The sequence below is a fragment of the Barbus barbus genome, assembly GCF_936440315.1.
Source record: "Barbus barbus genome assembly, chromosome: 15".
Taxonomy (NCBI): Eukaryota; Metazoa; Chordata; class Actinopteri; order Cypriniformes; family Cyprinidae; genus Barbus; species Barbus barbus.
In genome coordinates, this window is record NC_136743.1 from 3,885,322 (window position 1) to 3,910,779 (window position 25,458).

General features: G+C 36.0%; 1 protein-coding gene across 1 annotated transcript in view; it reads left to right on the top strand.

Annotated features, from left to right (window-relative positions):
- Nucleotides 1-7,606: 7,606 nt before the first annotated feature.
- LOC306880928 (sodium channel protein type 2 subunit alpha-like) overlaps nucleotides 7,607-25,458 on the top strand; it is a gene marked incomplete at both ends in the record, with an annotated part of 47,320 nt that continues 29,468 nt past the window's right edge. The window contains 7 exons of the mRNA XM_079434734.1: nucleotides 7,607-7,873; nucleotides 10,192-10,302; nucleotides 12,816-12,913; nucleotides 15,616-15,744; nucleotides 18,496-18,587; nucleotides 18,699-18,941; nucleotides 19,846-19,909. Coding sequence (XP_079290860.1) covers nucleotides 7,607-7,873; nucleotides 10,192-10,302; nucleotides 12,816-12,913; nucleotides 15,616-15,744; nucleotides 18,496-18,587; nucleotides 18,699-18,941; nucleotides 19,846-19,909 — 1,004 coding nt within the window. The remainder of the gene's footprint in view (nucleotides 7,874-10,191; nucleotides 10,303-12,815; nucleotides 12,914-15,615; nucleotides 15,745-18,495; nucleotides 18,588-18,698; nucleotides 18,942-19,845; nucleotides 19,910-25,458) is intronic.

Here is a 25,458-nt window from a genome sequence, read left to right on the forward strand (position 1 = left end):
ACCAGTCACTCGCGCGCCGCAGCGGTGCCACCACCGGCAGAGCAACGCTATTACAGGCGACTGGATAAAGAATTTTACCGATTTATAGAATAATACAAGCAGGGTAATATGTATATGAATAGCATGCAGAGATAAACCAGGAGAAGGTGCTAAGGAGAGAAAGGTGGTTTATATATTAAAAATAGAAATATACGTCGAGGCCACTAGAGGGAGAAGCTGGATAATAAATCAAGTCTTAAACAGGAAAGACTTTTTAATGTTGCTTCTTATCAAAATGTAATATTCATGTCACGCAGGTAAGTAAATCAGAAGTGAATCCTTTGAACTAAAATAGAAAAGAAAATGTAAACTGATTTACGACTTTTGATGGTTATAAAACAGACAAATCTTGACGTTAAAACAATACTGTTTGTAACCAGTTGCGCACGAAGAATTATAAAGCAGTCAATAAACACATAATACAATTGATAAGTGTAATGAAAGAGTCTTAGAGTCATATTTTCTTGCTGTTTAACTCATTTGGTGTGCGCAAATGTTTGGTTATGATGTGCGTAATCCGGCAGCGCGGCTCAAACGCGCGAGCGCAGAGTGTTTGGCAACAGCTCCTGCGCACGAGAGACGCGCAAACTGCTGCTGTGCGCCAAATAAACTGGAGGAATCAGTAAATGGGCTAAAAATGCACTCTGGTCTTCTGGAATCACGGACGACGTTGGGATACGGAGTTCTTTTTATATGAATGCTGGGAAAATATAGTTCAACTTTAAATTCGGAGCGCGTAAAATGAGCGTTGCGTGGGATTTGAGAGTGATGCATTTGTACGGAATCCAGATTTTAGTGAAAATCTATGTCTATACAGCAGTAGAGACAGTCCTTTGCGGAATAATTTTTTTTTCTGGGATTGGGTTTATACTTACCCATCATGGATCAGATTGGGATTTTGGATTTACATCAGCGCAATAAATGGAAAACGCGTGGACGCATTGCTGCGATTAACGGAGTTTACATGTAAGAAAAAATATTTTATTTACCTGTAAAAAGGGTAAAAGTTGATGCAATATCTCTGGAGTATAAATCTTTGTAAATCGTTAGTTTTCCCATTCATTGCTGGTGTAATTAGGCTACACATATTTAATACATACATTAAGGGAAATGCATTTTGAACTGTATATAGCAGAAGACTGAAGAACATTCTTAAAAGTGAAGATTCTTCATGGTTCAAAGAACCTTGAATCGTTTCTTCGATGTATTGTGGATGTAAGGTTCTTTGGACATTAAAAGATCAATTTCTTTAGATCAGTTTTTAGATTCTCATCTGTTATCACAGAAAATACTGTCGGTACTCACCATATAGCATATACTAATGGATTTCCTTTTCAATTAAAGTTGAAAATAAATTGAGAGATTTGAGGATTTAGAATCATTTCAAACAAATAAAAGCATGCATATTGAAAAAAAAATGTGCACAAAAGATGCTAACCACTAATGCAAGTAAATAAGCCCTTGTAAAGAGAGTAAGATATTCTTCCACTGGAGCTCAAGATGCTCTGATGGAAAACATGATCATAAGAGTTTGTTCATATCCACTCCTTTCAAATTCAATCTAAATTCAGAGACATTATCAAATTCATCTTAATTTGCACAACTGCAGTGCTGATTGGTTTCAGGAACTATAAACAGTGAATCCAACCTGAAAACTAATGTCAGTTGTTTATTGACCTTACGGTGACTTGTTCACCTTTTGCAACACAACTGCTAGAGTCTGATTCTAAAGGTTCTTTACTGGCATCTATGGTTCTATAAAGAACCTTTATCATCCATGGAACCTTTCCATTCCACAAAAATGTTCTTCTCAACCAACACAATGTTCTAAGAATATCTGAGAAGTTATGAAAGCATTATTTTTGAACATCCAGTTTATGTTTTAAAAAACATTCTTTCTTGGTTATACGAATGATAGGGGAACAATCCATTTCATAATTTTATAGACATTTTGTGATTATTACCTTTGAATGTTCTGTGAATGTAGTTACGTAGATTAACGTTCAACTAATGCATTTCATAGAAAGTTCTATGAACAATATAATTAACATTTTTGTGTTACCTTTATGAGAACATTATCAAAGACCAGATAACAGTACAAAAATAATATTTATTCATATCATTGAGAGAACCTTGCCAGAGCGTTTTTTGAGAATGATCCTTGTTTACAGTGGAAAAAGGTTCTTTAGAGTTTTAAAATATTAAGAAAACAATGGTTATTTTAAAAATGTTCTTTGGGGAAATGGTTCTTCTATTTGCTGCAAAAACCCTTGTGATGCAGAGGTTGTGGCTTTAACCGCTGTACCTTGAATGCACTTTGGACAAAACAATCTGCTATATGCACTAATGTCAAGGAGGATATATTTCTCTGTGTTGAGTGTTTGAACCCAACTGGTTCTCTGTCCTCACTTGTGTCTCATCAGTTGGAGTTTAGCAGCTAATTCAGATGGCCTGCAGGGAGGACATGGATATAATGCATTATGGGACAGCACTCTACGTGACACCTCCCATTTAATGATCCTTAATGGATCTGTTGGTTTTATCACGCCAGACAGAACAGCGAGAAATCAGTGAAAGCTAGCAACAACGTTGTTGTGAGTTTAATGAATTTTGGAGGAAAGCACTGTGATTTCTTTCTGAAATCACAGTAAAAAAAAAAAATAAATAAATGTTTTCTAATGCATTAAAATGATTCATAATGCCTTACAATGCACTATAAATTTTAAACTGTATACTGTAATATTTTACATCAACTCATTTAAAGTTAGAGCATGTTATAATGGTTTTAAAGCACTGTAAGAATGGATTGCTAAGCATTATATTGAGTTTTGATTCATTTCAAGCTAATGTCGATTCTAATGATTTTATCTAGAGTGCAGTCTGGCCAATAAAATTTGATTGATTGAATGTAATGAAAAATATACTCACTTTTGAATACAAGCTGAATACAAAAACTGATGCTGACAATCTTAAAATGGGCAAATATTAATCTATCGGTAAGACTAATCACTACTTCATCAAACTTCATGGCAGGTGTGTTGTGGCAAGTTGGAACTAAACTCTGCAGGACACCGGCCCTCCAGGACCGAGTGTGTTGACCCCTGATTTCTAATGCTTTATACAATACAGATGGGTTTAAAGCAGCTTCACAGTAATAAACAGGAAAATAACAGAATCAATGATGCAAAAAGACCATACATAACATTATTCATTACACAGCATTATGAAAAACTTTAAAATGATATAATGGGCATAGAAAATAGATGGATGGATGTGTTTGCAATGATCACAAAGGTCTGCCTTTATTCTCAGAAACGTATCAGTAAAAGTGACTAAATAGGTAATACAATCTCTGTTTGCTGTGGGGAAATATTTGTGCTTCAGCATGCTGGCATTAATTCCACATTGTCTGAAAAAATAAGCAATTCCTGCATGAACTTAATTAAAAACGGTCAGGTTTCTTTTGTCTGCTGGATGAAATATTGCAATTGGCTTTGTGCAATTCATCAAAAACACACAAGCTAGATGTTGTATTGAACAATTTTGGTTATTTTCTCCTCAATCAACTAAAAATGGTGATATGATGTGAATCATGACATAAAAAAAAATACGATTAAAATATATTATACATCAATTACAATAATTCTACTAAACTGAATTTTGGTGAGGACTGCCTTAATCAGTTGCGCTGAATGACCAGTCTCTAAATCCAAAGGTTTAATAAAAAATAAAACAGCCTGCTGGAAAAGTTAATACAATCAAGAGTAGCAATACAAATAGATGAAGAACCAAAGTACTGCTTGTTAAGACGATGAACAAAATCCTGACTTTGATTACATTATGTTTGAGAGAATGTGACATTTCTATTGCCATCAGCAAACAAACGGCTCTACGGCATGCGTCACACTGATTTTGCATTATTAGTTGAAAGATGGGTTGATATTATGAAAACAGGTATTTACAAACATTAATTAGAATGCTAATCAGGTTGATGAAAGGTCAGGATATCATATGCCGCATTTGTAATTTAAATGACTCTTTTTATGTTCTGAATGGACTTTGTTATGGCTGTAAAGCTTCAGAAATACTATACAAGGGCACGGACCTGTTATTTTAAATGAGAACAGAGACAAGTCATATGGCAGATCATCTAATGGCAATGATGTGTGGGTCTGGTTTCCTACAAAATAGGTTGTTGGAACAAAAAGAAGCTTGTACAGTATCTCAAAACAATTCTGTTCTTTTGAAATTTCTATACATCAAAGAATCCTGAAAAATGGAATTATGGTTTCCACAGAAATTTAAAGCGGCGCAGCTGTTTTTGCAACTTAAAGTACACCTTACTGTAGGTTCAGTGTCCCTGGAGTAACTTAAAAGTGCGTTTCTCAAAAACACAATGATAATAGTTCATAGATCAACACTTGCTGGGTTTGAAGCCATAATCCTCCAGCTTTCATGACCCTGTTTATTTTCTCAATGCATGTTACTAAGCTTATTGCTAACATTTCATCCATGCATTTATTTATTATATATTTTTCACTTTGTTATCTATAATCAAAATGGCTTCGCATTCACATCTGCCTCCATTCTGGTATGCAATGCTCACTTTTCACAATCCAGTCAACAACCAATGGATCAATTCTGGCCTATGTTTTATTTTCTTGCTCAATAAACTGTTTCACTCTGAAATGCGTCACAATACAGTAGTGAAGTCAGACAACTTCATGCCAACTTAAAATTCACTAGGCTACATAAGGTTATGTACTCAAAACAGTGGATGGCATTTAAGTTGTCTCTATGCAATATTTAAAAAGCAAAATTAATATATAAACGCAACATTCCTGTAGCTTAAATAGTAAAGCTCTACTACAACAGCAAGGTCACGGGTTTGATTCCCAGAGTATGATGCGTTTTGAATAAGATATTTGCTCAGAATGCATGAGGGTAGACAAAATTGTCTAAAGTTTACCAATTTATTGTCTACCCTCATTTTTGTCACCCAAAAATGAAAAAAAAAAATGCAGAAAATTTACTCTATGGCTAGGCTATGCAAGATGTAGATGAGTTTGTTTCTTTATAGCAACAAATTTGGAGAAGCTCTCCATCACTTGCTCAGCTGTGGATCCTCTGTAGTGAATGGGTGCCGTCAGAATGAGAGTCCAAACAGTTGATAAATACACACAGCTTTTCACATCACAAGACATTAATGGACTGGAGTGATGTGGATTGCTTGTAGATTATTGTGATGTTTTTATCAGCTGTTTGGACTCTCATTCTGACGGCACCCATTCACTGCAGAGGATCCATTGGTGAGAAAGTGATGTGATGCTAAACTGATGATGAATTTACAGTAGATGCACATCAGAAGCCATGTTCCACATTAATGTGTCTAAACTGACAGCTGAGTAATTCTCTACAGCTAAGAATCGTGGGTCAGATCAAGCCGCCGTAAGCCACTTTGAGGCTGTGGGTTAGATAACGCTTTCTGGTGAAGAAATGAAAACATGTCTGCCAGAAGAGGAACAGGAACTTCCTTCTCCACATACTAATCCTTGAAAACACGTCACTCCAGCTGCAATAAAAGCACAGGCTGTTAATGAGAGCGCGTCAGTCCTGTTAGTCATCTGTTTTACTAATATATGTCCTTCCTGACACTAATTTAGTCTGATGTTCCATTCAGGATGAGAGATAAAGCAGGAAGTTGAGAAGGTCAAAGCTGGATAAGCTTTTATTCGTGCTGGACTTAGTGGATGAATCCTTCCTTATACAACATATAACTGTACAGAATGAATCCTGTTCAGGTTAAAAGGAATGTCATGATTCTGCAGTTTTATTGAACATTCAAAAAATTACTAGATGGAATCAACTGATAATCACTTTTGACACACGGCCACTAGAATTTGTTTCTGTAGCTTTCAGTGTCATTATGACCTATGTGGATAAATCACATGAAACCTGCCAAGAACATGTCAAGGTCATATTAATTTCTGCATAAAAATGCACGCATTTTGTGTAATTATTTTCATGACAATTAAGCACGTTTTCCTATCTAAATTCTCACTATTGCAAACACAAAATATATTTAAAGTATTAATGCATCATTTTAGTATTTGTTATTTTGCCAATAATTTATTTTGATTTATTGTTATTATTTTTTATTACACTACATTTCATAAGTTTGGGGTCAGTAAGATCTTTTAAAATAAATGAATACTTTTATAGCAAGGATGCATTAAACTGATTTAAAAAAAAAAAAAAAAAAAATTTCATCTTAAAATGTAAAAAATAACAAAAAGAAACAATCAAATATAACTGTTATTTTAAATTATAATAATATTTAATTTCACAATATTACTTTATTTTTGATCAAATAAATGCAGCCTTGGTCAGCATGAGACACTTCTTTTTAAAAACAACCTTAAACCTTTGAACATGGGAGTGTATAAATATAAATAAATAAAACTAAATCATTGCGTTAGATCAGGGTTTCTTAAACTGGGGTTCACGAGTTGATGAAAAGATAATAATTAATTAAATCATAAAAGAAACCTAAAATTATAATAAATAATAGTAGAATAAAAACAATCAAAATACAACACTTAATATTTTAAAAATACAGTACTACCTGTAAATATTTTATATTTTATTATTTAAGTGATTATAGAACCATTGATATGCAGTACATAGAAAAATCACTGGTATTCAACAAATTATTTTTTGTACCAACAAGAAGTATCTCTGTTTTACTACTGTTTAAGTTTAAGTTTAAAATTGCGTGAAAACCAAGCCTTAACTTCAGACAAACATTTAGAAAGAGAACATGGAGGAAGTTTAGAGGAAGGTTTTGAGGAGAGGTAGCGCTAGGTGTCATCGAAACTGTATTCAAAAATGTTTCCAAGGGGCAGTAGATAAATGACAAATAATAAAGGGCCCAGAACTGAACCCTGTGGGACACCTGTAGTAATATGTGATGACTTTGCGACCCGAGAGATAAGATGTAAACCAAGACAGAGAAGTGCCTACGATTCCAATGGACTGCAATCGATCTAATATAATTTTATGGGAAATGGTGTCGAACGCTGAAGTTAAATCAAGAAGAATTAAAATAGATAAAAGTCCTGAGTCAGACGCTACCAATAAATCATTAGAAATTTTGACAAGGGCAGTCTCAATACTATGAATTGTTTATATAGATTATTCACTGAAAGATGATCATGTACCTGAGCTGCAACAACTGTTTATATTGCTTTACAATAAATGACATTTGTTTTGACATTTTGCATCTTATGCAATGACATTCTGACTTTTTTGCACTGTGAACTGGGAATTCAGATGCTACAGGTCCGATCCCTGGTTAAGTACATCCAGTAAACTTAAAAGTCACTGAGTGAAAACCATCAAGCCCTTGAGTACTGCACCTACTGACTCCAGAGGGAGACCCGCAGCCACTGTGCTGTAAACAAGCTTTTTAATAGTTTATAACGTCAAAGAGTGACTTTCTAACTTTATTTTCCTGTCTGACTCTAGCTTTGAGTAACTTCTAGTACAGGACAATCAGGATGAAAAGATGGCGACCATGCTCTTACCAGTGGGTCCTGATGGCTTGCGACCGTACACTCGAGAGTCTCTGGCGGCCATCGAGCAGAGGATCAGCGAAGAGCGGACCAAGAACACCAAGGATAACAAGACGGACCTGGGGAACACGGAGGAGCCCAAACCCCGCGCCGACCTGGAGGCCGGGAAGGTGCTACCTCGTATTTTTGGCGACATCCCCGCAGGACTGGTCGGAGTCCCGCTGGAGGACATCGACCCTTTCTACTTCAAAAATCAGAGGGTAAGTCAATCTGAGGTCACAAGCAGCCTTCAGATGTTTTAGTGCATCTAAAAGGAGCAGTAAGTGCTGTAAATGAGGTCTAATGGATGTGAAGTTCATGTTTTTAGCTGATAATTGTCCTTGAATAGACAGATGTATTTATATAAGTGCATGTGATGATTTTGTCTTGTAGTTGGGGAAAACATTTTCTGTGTTTTTCTGAGTCATCTACCTTGAAAGTCAATAGTCAATATTATTTGTATAGCGCTTTTAACAATGCAAATTCTTACTTTTGAAAGTACCCACCTGGTTCTTCTGTCCAATAGGAAAGAAAAGTATCACAGTCTCTTTAATATCTCAGTTGTTTCTCCCAGACCACAATGAGACCATCTGAACATCTCACATGGTTCAGGAGAGATCTCAACAATGTCTCAGCTTTGCTAAGATAAAGTGCATCAAAAGTCAAAGATCTCAATATGAACTTATATTTCTCATCAAATTTTTCCATGACCAAATATTTTAAGTTGCTATTCACATTCATTTATAGACCGTATTGACTCATTTTTTTACTTTTTCCCAAGGAATGTTAGGAGAAACATCTGAGACAAAGTTAATACTCATAAAACAATTGAAAAACTAACCTCCGAAAAGTTTCTCTGACATTTCTATTCTCAAAAAAGGCTGGCTGATGGGATTGAATGGCTCATTTTAATTTTACGTTCATTCAATAATCATTTTAATTCACAATGGCAAAAAAGATGCTCTTACAGTACAAATATCCCAAAATTCTTAAATCAAAATACATTTACTGAACATACAAATGACAAGTTCTCTGAGAAATGCATCATATTAAGTGAGTTTTTGCTTGAAATGAGAACAAATGTCTTATGTATTAAAGAAATGTATTTGTTTTTAAAGAAAAATAATCTTGTTTACCCTTTGAATTAAGTTTAACCCCATTGGCAGATATTTTACTCTCAAGTAAATGTATCTTGATTTGAGAATGTTTAAATATTTGTTTGAGAAAACAAGAAAAAATACAGGGGAAGAAAAGGATTTTTTACAGTGAATACGGCAGAAGACTGTGACTGGCCAATCAGAATCAAGTGTTACAGACAGCCATGTGATTATCTACTTATATTCCATGTCTGATACATATTATTACAAAAAATATTGGTCAATATGGTCACTGATATACAGGGCCATAGCCAGGATTTTTCAAATGCCGAGGTCATTTTTTCTAACACCCCCCCCCCCCCCCCCCCCCCCCCACACACACACACACACCGGTGCGGTGGCTTCACTTTTATGACGTCATGAGCTATCCAGTTCTCTATTATAGATCAGTGGATTCTAATGACAAATGAAACTTAGCGCTTGACAGTGCTGAACAGTCTGCCACTGACACACACAGGCTCACCTTCTCTCCTACTCTTTCCCTGCCCTTCTGTTGTTGGCTTTTTAAAACTTAATTTAGTTTGATGCAAGTTCCTCTTCATGTCTGCATTTCGCTCAAGACCACACTACGATCGATGTACTAGCTTACGTGAAAAAACATACGGCTTTCCCGCCTCTCTGAATCTGTAGCCTAGGTAACGTGACGTCAAGTGCCGCTGCCTGCAAAGACAGATAGAGGCGGAGATTTCACCTGAGAGATTAGACGGAGAATGTGAATTTAATTGGGAGAAAATACAGACGACATATATGGATTCGGACACGGACCGGGTTCTGTGTTTGGCATTGATCATCACTGCTGGATTGACTAATTTGAAATTTCGGGAAAAAATACCGAGGACATGACCTCGGTGTCCTCAATGGTAGATACGGCACTGCTGATATATCTGTATGACTGATGAAATATTATACCTAACTGAACATTTTCATTCATAGCATCTTATCTTCATAAATGGTCTTTCCCTTTTAGTCTAATCTTGCCTTTTTGGATTATTTGTACATCATACAGTTCAAACCCTACTGTTCAAACGTTTGGGGTCGGTAAGGTTTTTTTCAAATGATTTTGAAAGAATATACTCAACAAAACTGCATTAATCTGATCAAAAATACAGTAAAAAACAGCATCATTACTGCAGTCTTCAGTGTCACATGATCCTTCAGAAATCATTCTAATATGCTGATTTACTGCCCAAGAAACATTTATGATTATTATCAATGTTAAAAAACAGTTAAGATGCTTCATGTTTGTGGAAACGGTGATTTGTTTTTTTTGACAAAAAAAAAAAAAACTGACCCCAAACTTTTGAACGGTATTATATGTATCTATAGCAGCAGAAAAGTGACATTTCATCTGTTCAGACTGACTGTTTTCTCTTCTTTTACAGACCTTTATAGTACTGAACAAGGGAAAAGCCATCTTCCGCTTCAGTGCCACATCTGCGGTCTACATATTCAGTCCGTTTCACTGCATCAGAAGAATCGCCATAAGAATCCTAGTCCATTCATATCCTTCCACAGCCTCTTAGAAGAACCTTTCTCTATGTGTGCATGTTTATTGCTTGGAGAATTACAGAGAGATTACAGCCGTGCTTCTGATTTGTGTTTAATAAAGGGTTAAAAGGTACATAAAAGTCTCTAAAGGGTACATATTTGTAACAGCTTGTGTACCTTTTTTCTGAGAGAGTACCAAATGCAATGCACTAGCAACCATCCACAACATAATAGTATCATTACGGTGGCTTCTGCATGGGCAAACATCACTTATATTATCAGAAAATAAGGCCTCTTAAATTAATCATTATTATCAAAAGGCATCAAAATCCAAAAGTCTGGCCCAACAGCAAAATGATATCCAGCTGCTCACACTTTGAGGTGAATCTAAAATGCTTACAATCAGAATTCTATTGGATTTGGTCTCATTTCTGAAACAGCTCTGTAATGTTCTTTTCTGGCATCCCCAACCAAATCTGCTGAGATTCCCCCTCTAATTCCCCAAGTGAAATAAGAGCAAAGTGATTTGGCATCATGTGACAGCTGCATGTGACGCCGCATGCACAGATGTTTTGAGCGTCTGCGGTCATGATGCACGCAGGTGTCCGGTTCTGTGCTCAAACAATTAAAACCTGTTTAGCAGAGAGAGTCACAGAGATTTATTATAGACTGGCTCACAATGTCACTCCATGTTACTGTCTTCATACTTTACCAGAACACATTATTATTTCATTCTACATAAAACTACGTTGACATTTCAAAGTGCGCTTTTTCTTAGATTTTTCCCAAAATGAAACTCATCCTTGATATATTAATTGACAAAATAATAATAATAGTTTTAATACTAAAAAGGTAATAATGCATTATTGTACAGTATAATGCATTATAAAATGTATTATTTTCAATGCATTATTTATGCCTTGTAATGCACCTTATAATGAATGTGAACATAAGTAGAAAGATTTTGTTTTCTTTATACCAGGCAACATTAGAAAATATAATACACTAAAACACATGAACAAACAACCAATTTCTGACATAACAAGGAATCTGCAGACATTATAATGAATTTTAACATTGTTTACAATTATTTATGAAACAATATAATGCATTATAATGTACGCTATGAATACCTTTAAAATACATTTATACTGTACATAAAAGCTTAAAATAATGTTACCTTTAATTATTAACATATTGACATTTTAAATAATTTTAAACAAGGTCATTGTCCTATTAATATGTTTGCATTGACAAAAAATATTTTGTTTTATTATTATTATAACATCACTGACACTAAAATACTGAATTTAAATATTAATCTGAATTTAAAGACATTATCAGTTGTTTTATAGACTATACTTTTCAGTAAGTCTTTTTAATCATTAAAAATATGTAACATTTATTCTATCCCAGCCCATTTTCTAAAAAAAAAAAAGAAAAGATGTTGAAACCATTTTCAAGTTCAAATAACATTGATTTTAACTTTCAGTTTTGAAGTAGAAAAGCTTATCCTGTATTTTCTTGTAAAATGCATTTGAATAATTTTTACAATGTATATTTTCATGCACTAAGCAATTTACAAAGAAACAAATGTTTTCATGCTAATAACATGATGTTAACATAAGGAACATCCATGCTAAATTTTCTAGACATTAGCAAGATTTTAGAGCATTTTCAGCACAATTGTAGAATGACCCACTTCTAGTTTAAACACTATACCGCGTCCTCTGACTGGATGCTTATTATAAGCAGTTCAGATAGGGACAGCAATATCTTGTGTTATCCCCAAATACCACAGGCTCTGAAAATCCCCACACTGAGTCCATGTTCAGGCTCTATTAAAACCTCACATACAGAATACAGAAAACAGATGCTTGCCTATCACTGGGGTAAAATCCTTCCATATTTTCAGTTGGGATAAACAGAAATGACATCATAAATATTGCAGGCTAGCAACTTCTTTCAAAGATTCTTTAAAGACATGACGCAAAGTCCTCATTTACTGTGTAGTTTAATCTCAACTTACCTTGGTGATGTTTCAGAGGGTCATCCGTGACTCTTGTAACAGGGACAGCCATTCTGAAATACAATAAATGATATCTGAAATCTCCAGAATTCCAATTCATGCTTACAAACATGTAGAAAATTCTACTTAGAGGTCAACAGTGATAAACAGGGTTAGACAACATGTTCTGATATGCAAAGAATTTATCATTATTTTCTGAACATATTGTATATAATACAATATAATATAGTATATACAATACACTCCATGTCTATAACATATTTGAGTAAGTTGAACAGAGAAATGCCATTTACTGAAAAGGCGTATTAAAACACACCGGTTTTAAATGTTTAAAAATACATTCCATTTTAATTCTACTTCCTTCAGTCAACGTTCTAATTATTATTCTGCATTCTTATTGGTATCTTAATTCAATTTCAGAAATGTAAGTGTCATTTTAAAGGCATTCTTGATTCAACTCAACCTTGAACTGCTGTTCCTTTCCTTAACTTGTTCACTTTGTTTAGCTTGTTCATCATGTGCACAATTTTGACAAACTGCTGCTTCATGGCCATGTCGGATCCTCCGCTGTGGACCAAATACCTAGAGTGAGCAACACCCTTATTCTGTTTTTAAATATTAAAAAATACAGTGTACAAGATGTATTTTACTACTACTATTGCATCATTTTGGTGATTCTTCTTTGTTCACTGTTCGAAACTCTAAAAACAGGGGCATATTTAATTTAAAGATTTTGCAAACATGCTTTTTTTCTAAATTAAACTTGTCAGTCATACCATAATCATTGAAAAATGCAGATATTAAAACTAAAAATTAAAATACTTTGTTTATTAAATAATATTCACATTTTTTCAAATATGGTCACAAAAAATACAAATACAATTATTTATCAACCTGTTTGTTTTGACAAATAAATGCATAATTAAAAGAATTATTTATTATTATTATTTTTTTTTACCATAACATCACAAACACTAAAAATGTTAAAATGTAAAAAAATGAATAAAAATGTAATATATATATATTTTTTTCATCATTTTGGTGATCACTAGATGTCTGTATAGACTGTATTCTTATTTGTTCATCATTTTAAACTCTAAAAACAGACACATATTTTATTTGAAGAATTTGCACACATACTATTTAAATTTTTTCAGTTTTATTCATCAGTCATACCTTAATTATTAATGAATACAATGACATTTTACCTTATTTCAAACCAGAAAAATGTAATAAAAAAAAGTAATTTACCACTAAACAAACAAAAATAAAAACTTTTTATTAATAATACAATAATAATTTTTATTATTCTTACCATAACATAGAACGAAACTATAAAATCTTGTTTTGTAGAAAATATGTAATTAATCATCATTTTGGTGATCTCTAGAATATGTCTGTGTAGATATTTGTTCATCGATTTAAACTCTAAACATATAAAGAATTTGCACTCATGCATTTTAATGCCAATGTGAAATGTTCATAACCAGTGCTATCTCACGACCAAGTCGTATGTATTTTACGAGGTGGCTAATTCGTATGACATGGATGCAAACTCATCATGGGTGAAAAAGGTGACAAAGACATGGAAAGGACACATCAAAAAGAGTGTTTTAACTGTAGAAGCTGCTAAATATTTTCAGCCTACACAAACTTGTTGCTGTTGTAGTCTGAATTTACTCTGCATCACATAATGCAAAGGTCTATTTTTGACATTGGTTTGTCAGATAGATCGTTCCGTCCAGGGCAGTTATCACTGTCAATCAAAGCAATGACTGACGGAACAATTTAGCGGATTCACTCACGTTATCTTTTACACTCGCGTTTGTCAATCTTGAAACAGTATACATGGACGATCGGTCCTCTTAGACAAACACAACTTTTCTTCAAATTGTCAATGGATTATGTAGAGATTCTAGAAAAACAAAGCAAAGGTCTTATAGCGCAACTGACCGAGGTTACGCGAAAACTCCTGATAAATCAATGACTAATACACAATCAATCTCTTATTTATACCGTGTGTATGCGTTTCTCTCTCTGATTATAGTAAGTCGATTTGCAAGCGTGTAGAACTCTGTAAACTTATGAAAACAAAAATGAGTTCAGAGGGGATTCTTCTGATTAACCTACAGAAAACACCTCTGATTGGCCATTGCTTTCAACAGAGATGCCTGTGATTGGCTACAATACTCAACGCTGCAAAAACACATAAATCAATTTGTGATTTTGTGATTCGAAACCAGAGCATGCACGCAAAAACACACAGGACCATTTAAAAGCAGTTGATTACAAGTGGGTACAGACATGAATTGGTACTAATGGTACTTTAAAAAGACCCCCCCCCCCCACCACCAAAAACACTTTCTCATTGGATCAACACAAATCTCATAGGTGACCTATTTTGATCTCAAAAAGGTGAGTTTTCACCAAAAGGTGATTTTGTCTAAACCCCAGTGGTGGGTAGTTTTAGGGGTTAGGTGTAGGCCATTCGTACAAATTCATACGAATTGGCAACTCGTAAAATACGTACAATTTAGCAAAAATCGTATGAATTTGTACGAGTGAGGTCAAAAGGATCCGTACGAATTAGCCACCTCGTAAAATATGTAAGAATTGCTATGAGATCAGCCTGTCACAGCACTTCCAAAATTATGCATTTCTGAGTGAAATAGGATATTTACTGAAAAATAAGTGTGCATTTACTTTGATTTATTGTTGATTAATGCACAAGAACATACTGTAACGTTAGCATTCATAAGTGCTTCAGAATGTGTACTGAAATGCTAAAAAGAGTTTTCATCTTAATTTAATGCTTTGCTATGGTCCTGATAACCTCATTGGTAAGAGTCACATCTTCACCATTCTGCCTGCAGCATCAGGAATGCCACATTCCCATGATGTCACCTGTTATGTTTTGAAGAGCTATAGAATTACAGCTCATTCACATGGAAGCGTGACAGTGTTAAATTTAAGATAAAGCTGCATAGCGCAGGTTTCCGGTGTCTAAGCCGTGGCCTAGATTTGAACAGATGACCAGAGTTGCCATATTCACTGATTATACGTCTAGATGCCCTAATACAAAGCCATGATGACCCAGCTCCAATCAAACATCATATGCATGCATGAAATAGATTTCTAACAGACTGAATCTGAGCATGCAGCATGTTAACGATTCACCACTTGCATCAAAATATTCATTGAGTGAATTTTATGCATGTTACACAACAAGTCCACAGCCAGCTACACAACTCAGTGTAAATAGTTGATGTTTGCTTTTGTATTCGTGCAGGTATACATTCACTGGCATTTACACGTTTGAGTCTCTAATAAAGATCTTGGCCAGAGGGTTTTGCATAGAGCCCTTCACCTTCCTCCGAGACCCATGGAACTGGCTGGATTTCAGCGTCATCGTCATGGCGTGAGTTTGGCATTTGCTTTTATTAACCCCATAAAGCCTACTGTATCATATTTGATAGCAAATTTCTAAAACCTTGAAATGATTTTACACAATTTTGTATACAATTTACTACATGGCTTCTGTCCTGATTGTTTATGCTTTTTTTTAGCAGGTAAAAGGCCATTTAGTATCATTCTAAAATCGTCCACCTTCAGCTTGTGGACTGTAAAAAAAAGAAAAAAAAGGCAACCAGCTTCAGCAGATTTTTGAGTTTTCTCAACTTTTTGTTGTATAAATGTAAAACAACAAGTTGAGAAAACTCAAAAATCTGCTGAAGCTGGTTGCCTTAGGCTTAAACGTTTAAGTTCTCTCAACTTTAGATTTTTTACAGCACTTCTCAAGTTCTCAACTTGTTGTTTTAAGTTTACACAACAAAAAGTTGAGAAAACTCAAAAATCTCCTGCAAAAATAAGTTGAGAAAACTCAAAAATCTGCTCAAGCTGGTTGCCTTGAACTTTTAAATTTGCTCAACTTTTTATTTAATTTAAAAAATTTTTTACAGTGTTATTCACATGTCTTTGCTGAGAAATCTTTGCTGATCTTTTTATAAAGTAAATGCAAGAATACCTTTTTATTGTTTTATTTTTTATTGTTTATTTTATTTTGTTTTATTGTAATATTTCAAGATAAACACTTACTGGACTGAAGCAACTTAGGTTTACTTGATTATCCAGACATCCTGGTTTTAGAAAAATCATGCTAAAATGTGAATATCAAATATGATCATGAGGCTTTGAGCAGCGTTTATTTGATCATCTCTCAGTCACCATTGTACTGCATTGCATTATATGTTTTGAGCATAAAACTAAGCATTTAAATATTTTATTAAGACATTATTGGGAGATACAGAATGACAACTGATATTTATATGCATTTTATAAAAATATCTGCTATACTGTTATAAAGATCTCAGCAATTTAAATTACAAGCCCAGGACCCTGGAGCACAAAACCAGTCTTAAGTCGCTGGGGTATATTTGTAGCAATAGCCCAAAATACGGGTCAAAATGATCAACTATTCTTTCATGCCAAAAATCATTAGGATATTAAGGAAAAATACGTTCCATGAAGATATTTTGTAAATTTCTTACCGTAAATATATCAAAACTTAATTTTTGTTTAGTAATATGCATTGCTAAGAACTTCATTTGGACAACTTTATAGGCGATTTTCTCAATATTTAGATTTTTTTTGCACCCTCAGATTCCAGATTTTCAAATACTTGTATCTCAGCCAAATATTGTCCTATCATAAAAAAAACCATACATCAATGGAAAGGTTATTTATTCAGCTTTCAGATGATGTAGAAATGTCAATTTCGAAAAATTGACACTTAAGACTGGTTTTGTGGTCCAGGGTCACATATGATACTCAACAAAAATGTAAAAATAAAAAATTAATAATAATAATTGTCTAGAGGTTTAATTTACTGTTCCATTTAAAAAATAGAATTTTCCAACTATTACATTTTTACATGAACTATTACATTACTATTTACATGTCAGGCTATACAGGGTTAATTGTCTCATCCTAGATAAAGACTTAAAGTACTGAGTGTTCTGCTGTTCACAAATATGGAAATTGTGTAATAATTTACTCACCCTAAAATCAGTCCCAACTTGTATGACTTTCTTTCTTCCCTGGAACATAAAATGAGAAATTTTGAAAAGAAATAAATCCAGAAAGTGAACAGTGACTTATACTACCTTGTTTCATAAATGACAAAACACCACCAGAAAGGATCATGATAATAGTTCATGACTTATTTGTTGTATTTCATGTCTTCTGAAGTAATATGATTAAACAGTGACTGAAATTTAAGTTATTCACTGAAATGTTTGATCTTAATGGATCTTGTGCATATTCTAATTTGCTGTGTGTAAATATATTTTACTGGAAAAATGAACTAGGGTTTATAAACAAAAATGGGCTGTTTTTTAAGTAGATATCAGCAGATAATTTCCCCATGAGACTCAGTTATTCATGGAGCTGTCCATGGTGCTGAACATCAAACCAATGAGACCCAAGACTATATAAAGAGAGAGGAACCAAGAAAGATGTAAATCAAGGGATGCAGGTATCCAGATCGGGATTTGTCAGGTGACCTAAATATCCAGCATTACAGCTCCACCAAATCAGAGGAGTGGATTAACAGAAAGAGAGAGACAGACTACCGCAGGAAGAACATTTCCCCTCATTAACAAACTGCTCTAGTTTGTCCTTCCAAGCTGTTTTCAAAGTTTAGATGGTTTATTTCTCTCATGCTTTGCATCTGAACTTTTGTAGGGTAAGATAAATGATGTGCTCTTTCTCAAGAAACCTCGACATCTGTGGCTCTTACAAAAATAAATAAATGAACTAATTATATATATATGCATATATATACTAATTATTATTTATGACATTGTCTGTAATCACACACAGTGAGAACAATCTGTTGGTGTGTGACTGACACCAAAATATCCAGTCAAAGCTCATAAAGCCCAGCTGATTAGATTATTGTGGTGCCTCTTTGTGTAAAATCATGAAGAGATGGTGCAGATTTCAAATGTCACATCCTCTGGCAAAACCGTTAACTATAAATACTGTGAGGAGATGGAATCGGCATATAAGGATTTTTTTCACTGATCATGACTTTGCATGAATAAAAATCAATGCACAAACTATTCTAAAGAGTTTTGGAGAATGACTTCTGTCCCCCTCACCCCCCCAGGTATGTGACAGAGTTTGTGGACCTCGGCAATGTATCAGCATTACGGACGTTCAGAGTTCTGCGTGCTCTAAAAACTATATCAGTGATCCCAGGTGAGGGACGCGTTCAGTCCCGCTATCCACTTTACTTTCATACAGGCACTGGATAAGCCAATTAACTTATTTATTTGAATGTAATATATATATATTTTTTTATTTCTTCAGGTTTAAAGACCATTGTCAGTGCTCTCATCCAGTCGGTTAAAAAGCTAGCGGACGTGATGATCCTCACTGTTTTCTGTCTCAGTGTCTTCGCGCTGATTGGTCTACAGCTCTTTATGGGAATCCTACGACAGAAGTGTGTCCGTAGCCCCGCCCACTGTGTTAACTCTACCTTCCCCGGCAACGGGAGCTTCGTTTGTAACAATAAGACCTGGCTCTCCATCAAGGACTTCTTAACTAATGAAGGTTCAGTCAATTTTTATTGGACATTATACTACATATGAACGGTAATCATTAATTCTACTGTCAAGTTGCAAAGCTCACTCAATCAAATCAATGTGCTGAGCTATGTACTGATTGAATCACATTCATTCATTCTGAAATCACTTTTGCATTGAACTGAAAACCAATGAATCGTGAATGGCATCGATTTGCTGTCACAGCCCAGCATTATAGGTTGATATTTAATGTTGAAGAAGGTTGAGTGATAGGCACTGAAAACAAATCAATGAAACTCACCAAGATAACGTTTGTCAGTCAGTATTAGATCAACATGACAGAGGTCAACATGCTTCTGCTAAGCTTAGTGGATTCATTAGAGACGTTTAAAGTACTACTGAACTCTGTAATCAAACTAAACAGACATTCAAAGCAGTATTATTTTAGTATACACTATCAGGTTTTGTGAATATTTCATTTTATTTTTTCTATTTTCTGTTTTCATTTTAATTTTTGTAAAAGTTTTAGCAATTTTTTTTCATTATTATATTTTTATATATATATATATTCCTTTATTTATTTTTATTAAAGTTTAGTTTTTAGTTAGTTTAGTACTTCACTTGAAACAAAAATGAGAAATTTTGCATTGGCCACTAGCAGAAATAAAATAAGTTAATAAAGTAATAATCATAATAATAATATGAATTATAATGAATAATAAAAATAAATAATAATAATAAAACAATTTTTTTTTTTTTTTTTTTTTTTTTTTAGTTAATGCTTATTTCAAGTAATATAATTTTGTTTAGGGTTCTAGTTAAAAATAATAACCCTGAATCAAGGTTTCAGTGATTCAAAACTCTCAGTCTGACGTGTCTTGCAAAAGTAATTGATTTTTAAAAAAATATATTTTTTATTATTGTTCCCTTAGATAATTTCTACAAAATTGAAGGATCCAAGGATGCCTTAATATGCGGATACAGTAGCGATGCTGGGTAAGTCATCTCACTAATTACATTGAGATCAATCCAACAAAGTTTTAGAGTGTGAATTAGTGAATATAAAATTTCTAATTAATAAATTCTGTACAAGGTGACCATGTAGATCTATCTGCTTGCTTCAGTTCGGCCTCATAGCTAATCACTCAGTATCAGTGTACCATGAGCTCATCAAGCCCATTGTCATTAATATGAAATCAAACACGACCATAGTGCAGCTATAATTTCCATAAATCCTAAAAGGGATGATAGTTTATATGAGAACACTCAGCGTCGTCTCTGCGTGTGAGGACACAGAGCGGTCAGCATGGTGACATGTGGTGTATAATCAGAGGTCTGTGATAGTTAACCACAATCTCTCACGATATGACTAAACAAGCAGCTGTCGTTAGGAGAACAAGCTTTAAAGCCCTACTATAATGTTAGGAAAAAGTTTTGCAAATAAATAAATAAATAAATAAAAAAAAAAAAAAAAAAAACAGGTGAAAATATACAGACTTGCAATGAAGGAGGAACCTGAGCCATATCTAGAGACCAGAATATCACAGAGACTGACTGAGGCCCATTAGTAACCAACCAGTTTCTCAGAAAACAAGACTTCATTTTGCATCCCAAGTAAATGTATCTTGGTTTAAGGATGCTTAGAAATTTGTGTTGGAAAGAAAAACTACAGAGGAAGATACATTTGTTTCATATTCAGTGCATGCAACATTTAATGCCACGACTTTATTAAAGGAGTCATATGATGCTATTTTAAAGATAATTATTTTGTGTATTTGGTGTAACAGAATATGTTTTCTACAAAGCCCCTCCCGACAAGTACAGTCTGCTCTGATTGGCCATCTGACCCAGTGTAATTTGATTGGCCGAACACCACAAGTGCACGTCGGAAATCTAACACCCCTTACCATAATTGCGAACTTCAGCTTTCAAAGTAAATATAAAGACAGTTAATAATGTCCTTAGTTTTACCATCAGTTCAAGCCCGAGAGGGGAACAAAGTCACATGACAGACACAGTGATGATGCTCGAATATATTTGCAGTACACAAGCCGCGATTAAGACAGCTGACTCCACTGTGATGTGACCCTGTCTCTCTCTCACACACACACACACACACACAAACACACACACACACACACACAATGCGTTACTCTACACTGCACAAAATTCTGCATTTGAACAGTCAATAGCAAATACTTTAATATTAAAACATACTTACAGTCACTAATTCAGAAGCGCCAGATTGTCATAGCAAAGTCGGAATTGACCTTTTTTTTTTTTCTTCGTGCACAGCCAGCCTTGTACTCTCCTAGGTTCACGAAACTGTCATCCATAAAATGCGCGGCATTTTTTTCGAACATATGGGTTGTGCTGTTCTGTTGTAAACAAATCATAACCAATGATTCCTAATTGCATCTACAGGGTGGGCCATTTATATGGATACACCGTAATAACATGGGCATGGTTGGTGATATTAAAGTCCTGTTTGTGGCACATTAGTATATGTGAGGGGGCAAACTCCTCAAGATGGGTGGTGACCATGGTGGCCATTTAGAAGTCGGCCATCTTGGATACAACTTTTGTTTTTTCAATAGGAAGAGGGCCATGTGACACATCAAACTTATTGGTAATGTCACAAGAAAAACAATGGTGTGCTTGGTTTCAACGTAACTTTATTCGTTCGTGAGTTATTTACAAGTTTCTGACCACTTATAAAATGTGTTCAATGTGCTGCCCATTGTGTTGGATTGTCAATGCAACCCTCTTCTCCCACTCTTCACACACTGATAGCAACACCGCAGGAGAAATGCCAGCACAGGCATCCAGTATCCGTAGTTTCAGGTGCTGCACATCTCGTATCTTCACACCATAGACAATTGCCTTCAGATGACCCCAAAGATAAAAGTCTAAGGGGGACAGATCGGGAGACCTTGGGGGCCATTCAACTGGCCCACGACGACCAATCCACTTTCCAGGAAACTGTTCATCTAGGAATGCTCGGACCTGGCACCCATAATGTGGTGGTGCACCATCTTGCTAGAAAAACTCAGGGAACGTGCCAGCTTCAGTGCATAAAGAGGGAAACACATCATCATGTAGCAATTTCAAGTATCCAGTGGCCTTGAGATTTCCATTGATGGTGCACCACCATATTATGGGTGCCAGGTCCTAGCATTCCTAGATGAACAGTTTCCTGGAAAGTGGATTGGTCATCGTGGGCCAGTTGAATGGCCCCCAAGGTCTCCCGATCTGACCCCCTTAGAAGAGTGGGAGAAGAGGGTTGCATTGACAATCCAACACAATGGGCAGCACATTGAACACATTTTATAAGTGGTCAGAAACTTGTAAATAACTCACGAACGAATAAAGTTACGTTGAAACCAAGCACACCATTGTTTTTCTTGTGACATTACCAATAAGTTTGATGTGTCACATGGCCCTCTTCCTATTGAAAAAACAAAAGTTATATCCAAGATGGCCGACTTCTAAATGGCCACCATGGTCACCACCCATCTTGAGGAGTTTGCCCCCTCAGATATACTAATGTGCCACAAACAGGACTTTAATATCACCAACCATTCCCATGTTATTACGGTGTATCCATATAAATGGCCCACCCTGTACTTTCGGAAGGCCAAATAAAGTGCTTTTGCTTTCGCACAGAAACACACAGCGGTCTCCCTGTCCCTGGCTGCATCAACACTATTGTGGTTACTGAAACCACATCTTCTTTCGCAGCATTACGCAAATATTTCCACATCATGACGTAGACATGTGGGGCCGTGTTTGAGTGAGGCGTTTTAGCCCGGTCTGGATCAGCCTTTTCTTTTAGATAGAATAAATCCTTTTGTGGGAGACTTTGAGCTTTGTAACTCTGCAGATCGTACACATGCGCAAACAGCAACATAATACACTAAAGAAAAGGAAAAAAATAAATCACATCATATGACCGTTTTAAAATTAAGACTTTCTGCTGCAATTTAGAACCATTTTAGGTCTTAGTTTGTGGAAGAGTGAATTGAGACTACAGTATATACCTTTTTAACACCTGATTATTCTCTTAAATTATTTAAATTACTGAAAAGGTTTTAAATGAGCAAATGTTTTGTTTATTTATTAAAATAATACTGCATTAAAAGAACTACACTTTAAAAGAAACACTGTAATGTATTCAGTCCATGAACACAGAGTTTTTTGTTTGTGCATAAACAATCTCATACCAATAATCCGCTGAATTACGAGTGAAAGTCCTTCATTGTGGGTCTCACTAACCGTCTCCATCTTCACAGTGTGTAGAGACATAATCCTGCAAATCCCAGCAACACTGCTCAGACCGGAGCCATGGGATGATGTTTGTGGTGCCAGGGCTAGTTCAAGGATTTTATTGTGCATCTGTGTTAATGTGAAATATTGCACTGTTAGGGGTATTAGTGATTATGAGGAACAGAAACAAAAATAACCCAAAAACAGAACAATTGAGAGAAGAATTTTATAAACTGCAAGATGCAATTTCTTTGCATTTAACTTGAGAATTTAACTTTTACTGGCTACAAACTGTTGAATAACTTTTAGACAAAATACACAAAAAGCAAGCTTTCTTTACTTAGCATAGGGTTTTGTAATTACTCACGATTAATCAAAGTTTCGCTCGCCTTAAAAACTACAAACCACATCCTACGAGCCTTTATAACTCATATCAACCAGAAGAAACAATGATATGTGTGTCTGTCTGTGATCTGGGTTTAACACTTTCAGTTCCCATCAGTGCTCTCCTCGGCTCACGGCACACATCCCAGAGAGGATTTCCCATCTACATTCACATCTGATCCCTCCTAAGCCCTTTTGTAGGTTTGTTAATGGCTGTTTTTACGACAACAGAACATTGGGGATTTGCACTGCTCTTTTCTCTCTCTCTTTCTGTATGAGAAACAGAGAATGACATGTAATGAGATGCAGACAGAAAACTCCCTATATAAAATTAGTTGCATTAAAATCAGACCAATTAATTACTCTTGGAATGGAATTAAAGTAATGTGCAAAGACAGCTTATTAGTATGGCTTAAATGCAGCTTAAATTCATTTGGGGACTAATAAAAATATAGTCAAAATGCCACTATATATTGCATTTTCTGGAAAATAAGTCAAATGGGTAAAAATGGCGTTATTGGTAGAAAAAATGGTATCTGCATCGGTGTCAGCAGATAGACACAGGACACAGAGGTAAGTGCAATACAATCAACAGGTTTATTGAGTAGTAGCAGAGGGGAATGAGATGAGCAGAATGCCCAGGTAAGCAGGCAGGGAATGGGAATTTCTCTAGGGGCTTATCTGATTGTGAATGTCCTTTTTCCTTTTATCCGGAGGTAACAGTGGCGCGTGGAGACGGTGGAGAACTGGAGCGGTGGAGAACAGGAATAGGAACACTGGAGCAACTGGTAAGTAGACAAAAGGTAAATGGGTCAGGTTAGTCAACATGGAAAGTTTGAGACCAGACAGTGAGTGAATGGGAGGAGTGCAGGAATATAGTGCTGCTGATTAGTGCTGACAGGTGGCGGTGATCAGAAATCAGGGGATTGGGATCTGGTGAGTGTCGTTGGTGGAGATTGCAGTGACTGTGGTGACTCTCTGACAGTACCCCCTCCTCCAGGGGTGGTTCTTGACGCCCTATTACGGTGACGGGGTCAGCCACGGCCTCTGGGTGCGGGACGGTCAGGGTGGTTCTGGTGAAACTCGGCCAGGAGAGAGGGATCCAGCACATTGTCCCGGGCTACCCAGGATCTTTCCTCCGGCCCGTATCCCTCCCAGTCAATAAGATATTCCAGGCGAGCACCCCGTTGCCGAGAGTCCAAGATGTCCTGCACCCTGTAGACAAGGGGCTCCTCGATAATCTTGGGAGGAGGAGGTACTGCAGGCTCGTCGGGCCCACGGGAGGAAGCGATTCCAGCTGTGCTGGTTGTCATGACAGTAGGCCCGGAGCGGAGATATCTCCCAATCTCCTGAATCTTCCGCTCAGTCTGTCCGTTAGTCTGGGGGTGATACCCTGAGGAGAGACTGACGGTGACATCGAGGAGTTTGAAGAATGCCTTCCAGACACGGGAGACAAACTGTGGCCCACGGTCAGAGACAACATCTTCCGGGATGCCGAAGGTGCGGAAGAGATTATGGAAGAGGGTCTCTGCTGTTTCGAGGGCTGTGGGTAAACCCAGGAGGGGTTGCAGGCTTTGGAGAATCTGTCAACTGCAACGAGTATGCAGGTATAACCTTCTGACTTGGGAGCTCTGTGACGAAGTCGACTCCGACGTCGGACAAGGGGCGACGTGGAATGGGTAATGGGACTAACATTCCGGTGGGTAAGTGATGTGGAGACTTGGAGATGGCGCAGACTGAGCATCCAAGAACGTACTGGGAGACATCCCAGGCCATACTGGGCCACCAGTACCGAGCTTGGAGGAGCGAGAGAGTACTCTGGCTGCCTAGGTGTCCAGAGCCCGGGGAAGCATGCAGGGAGCCCAGTAGGGAAGTCCTCAAGGAGGTGGGCACGT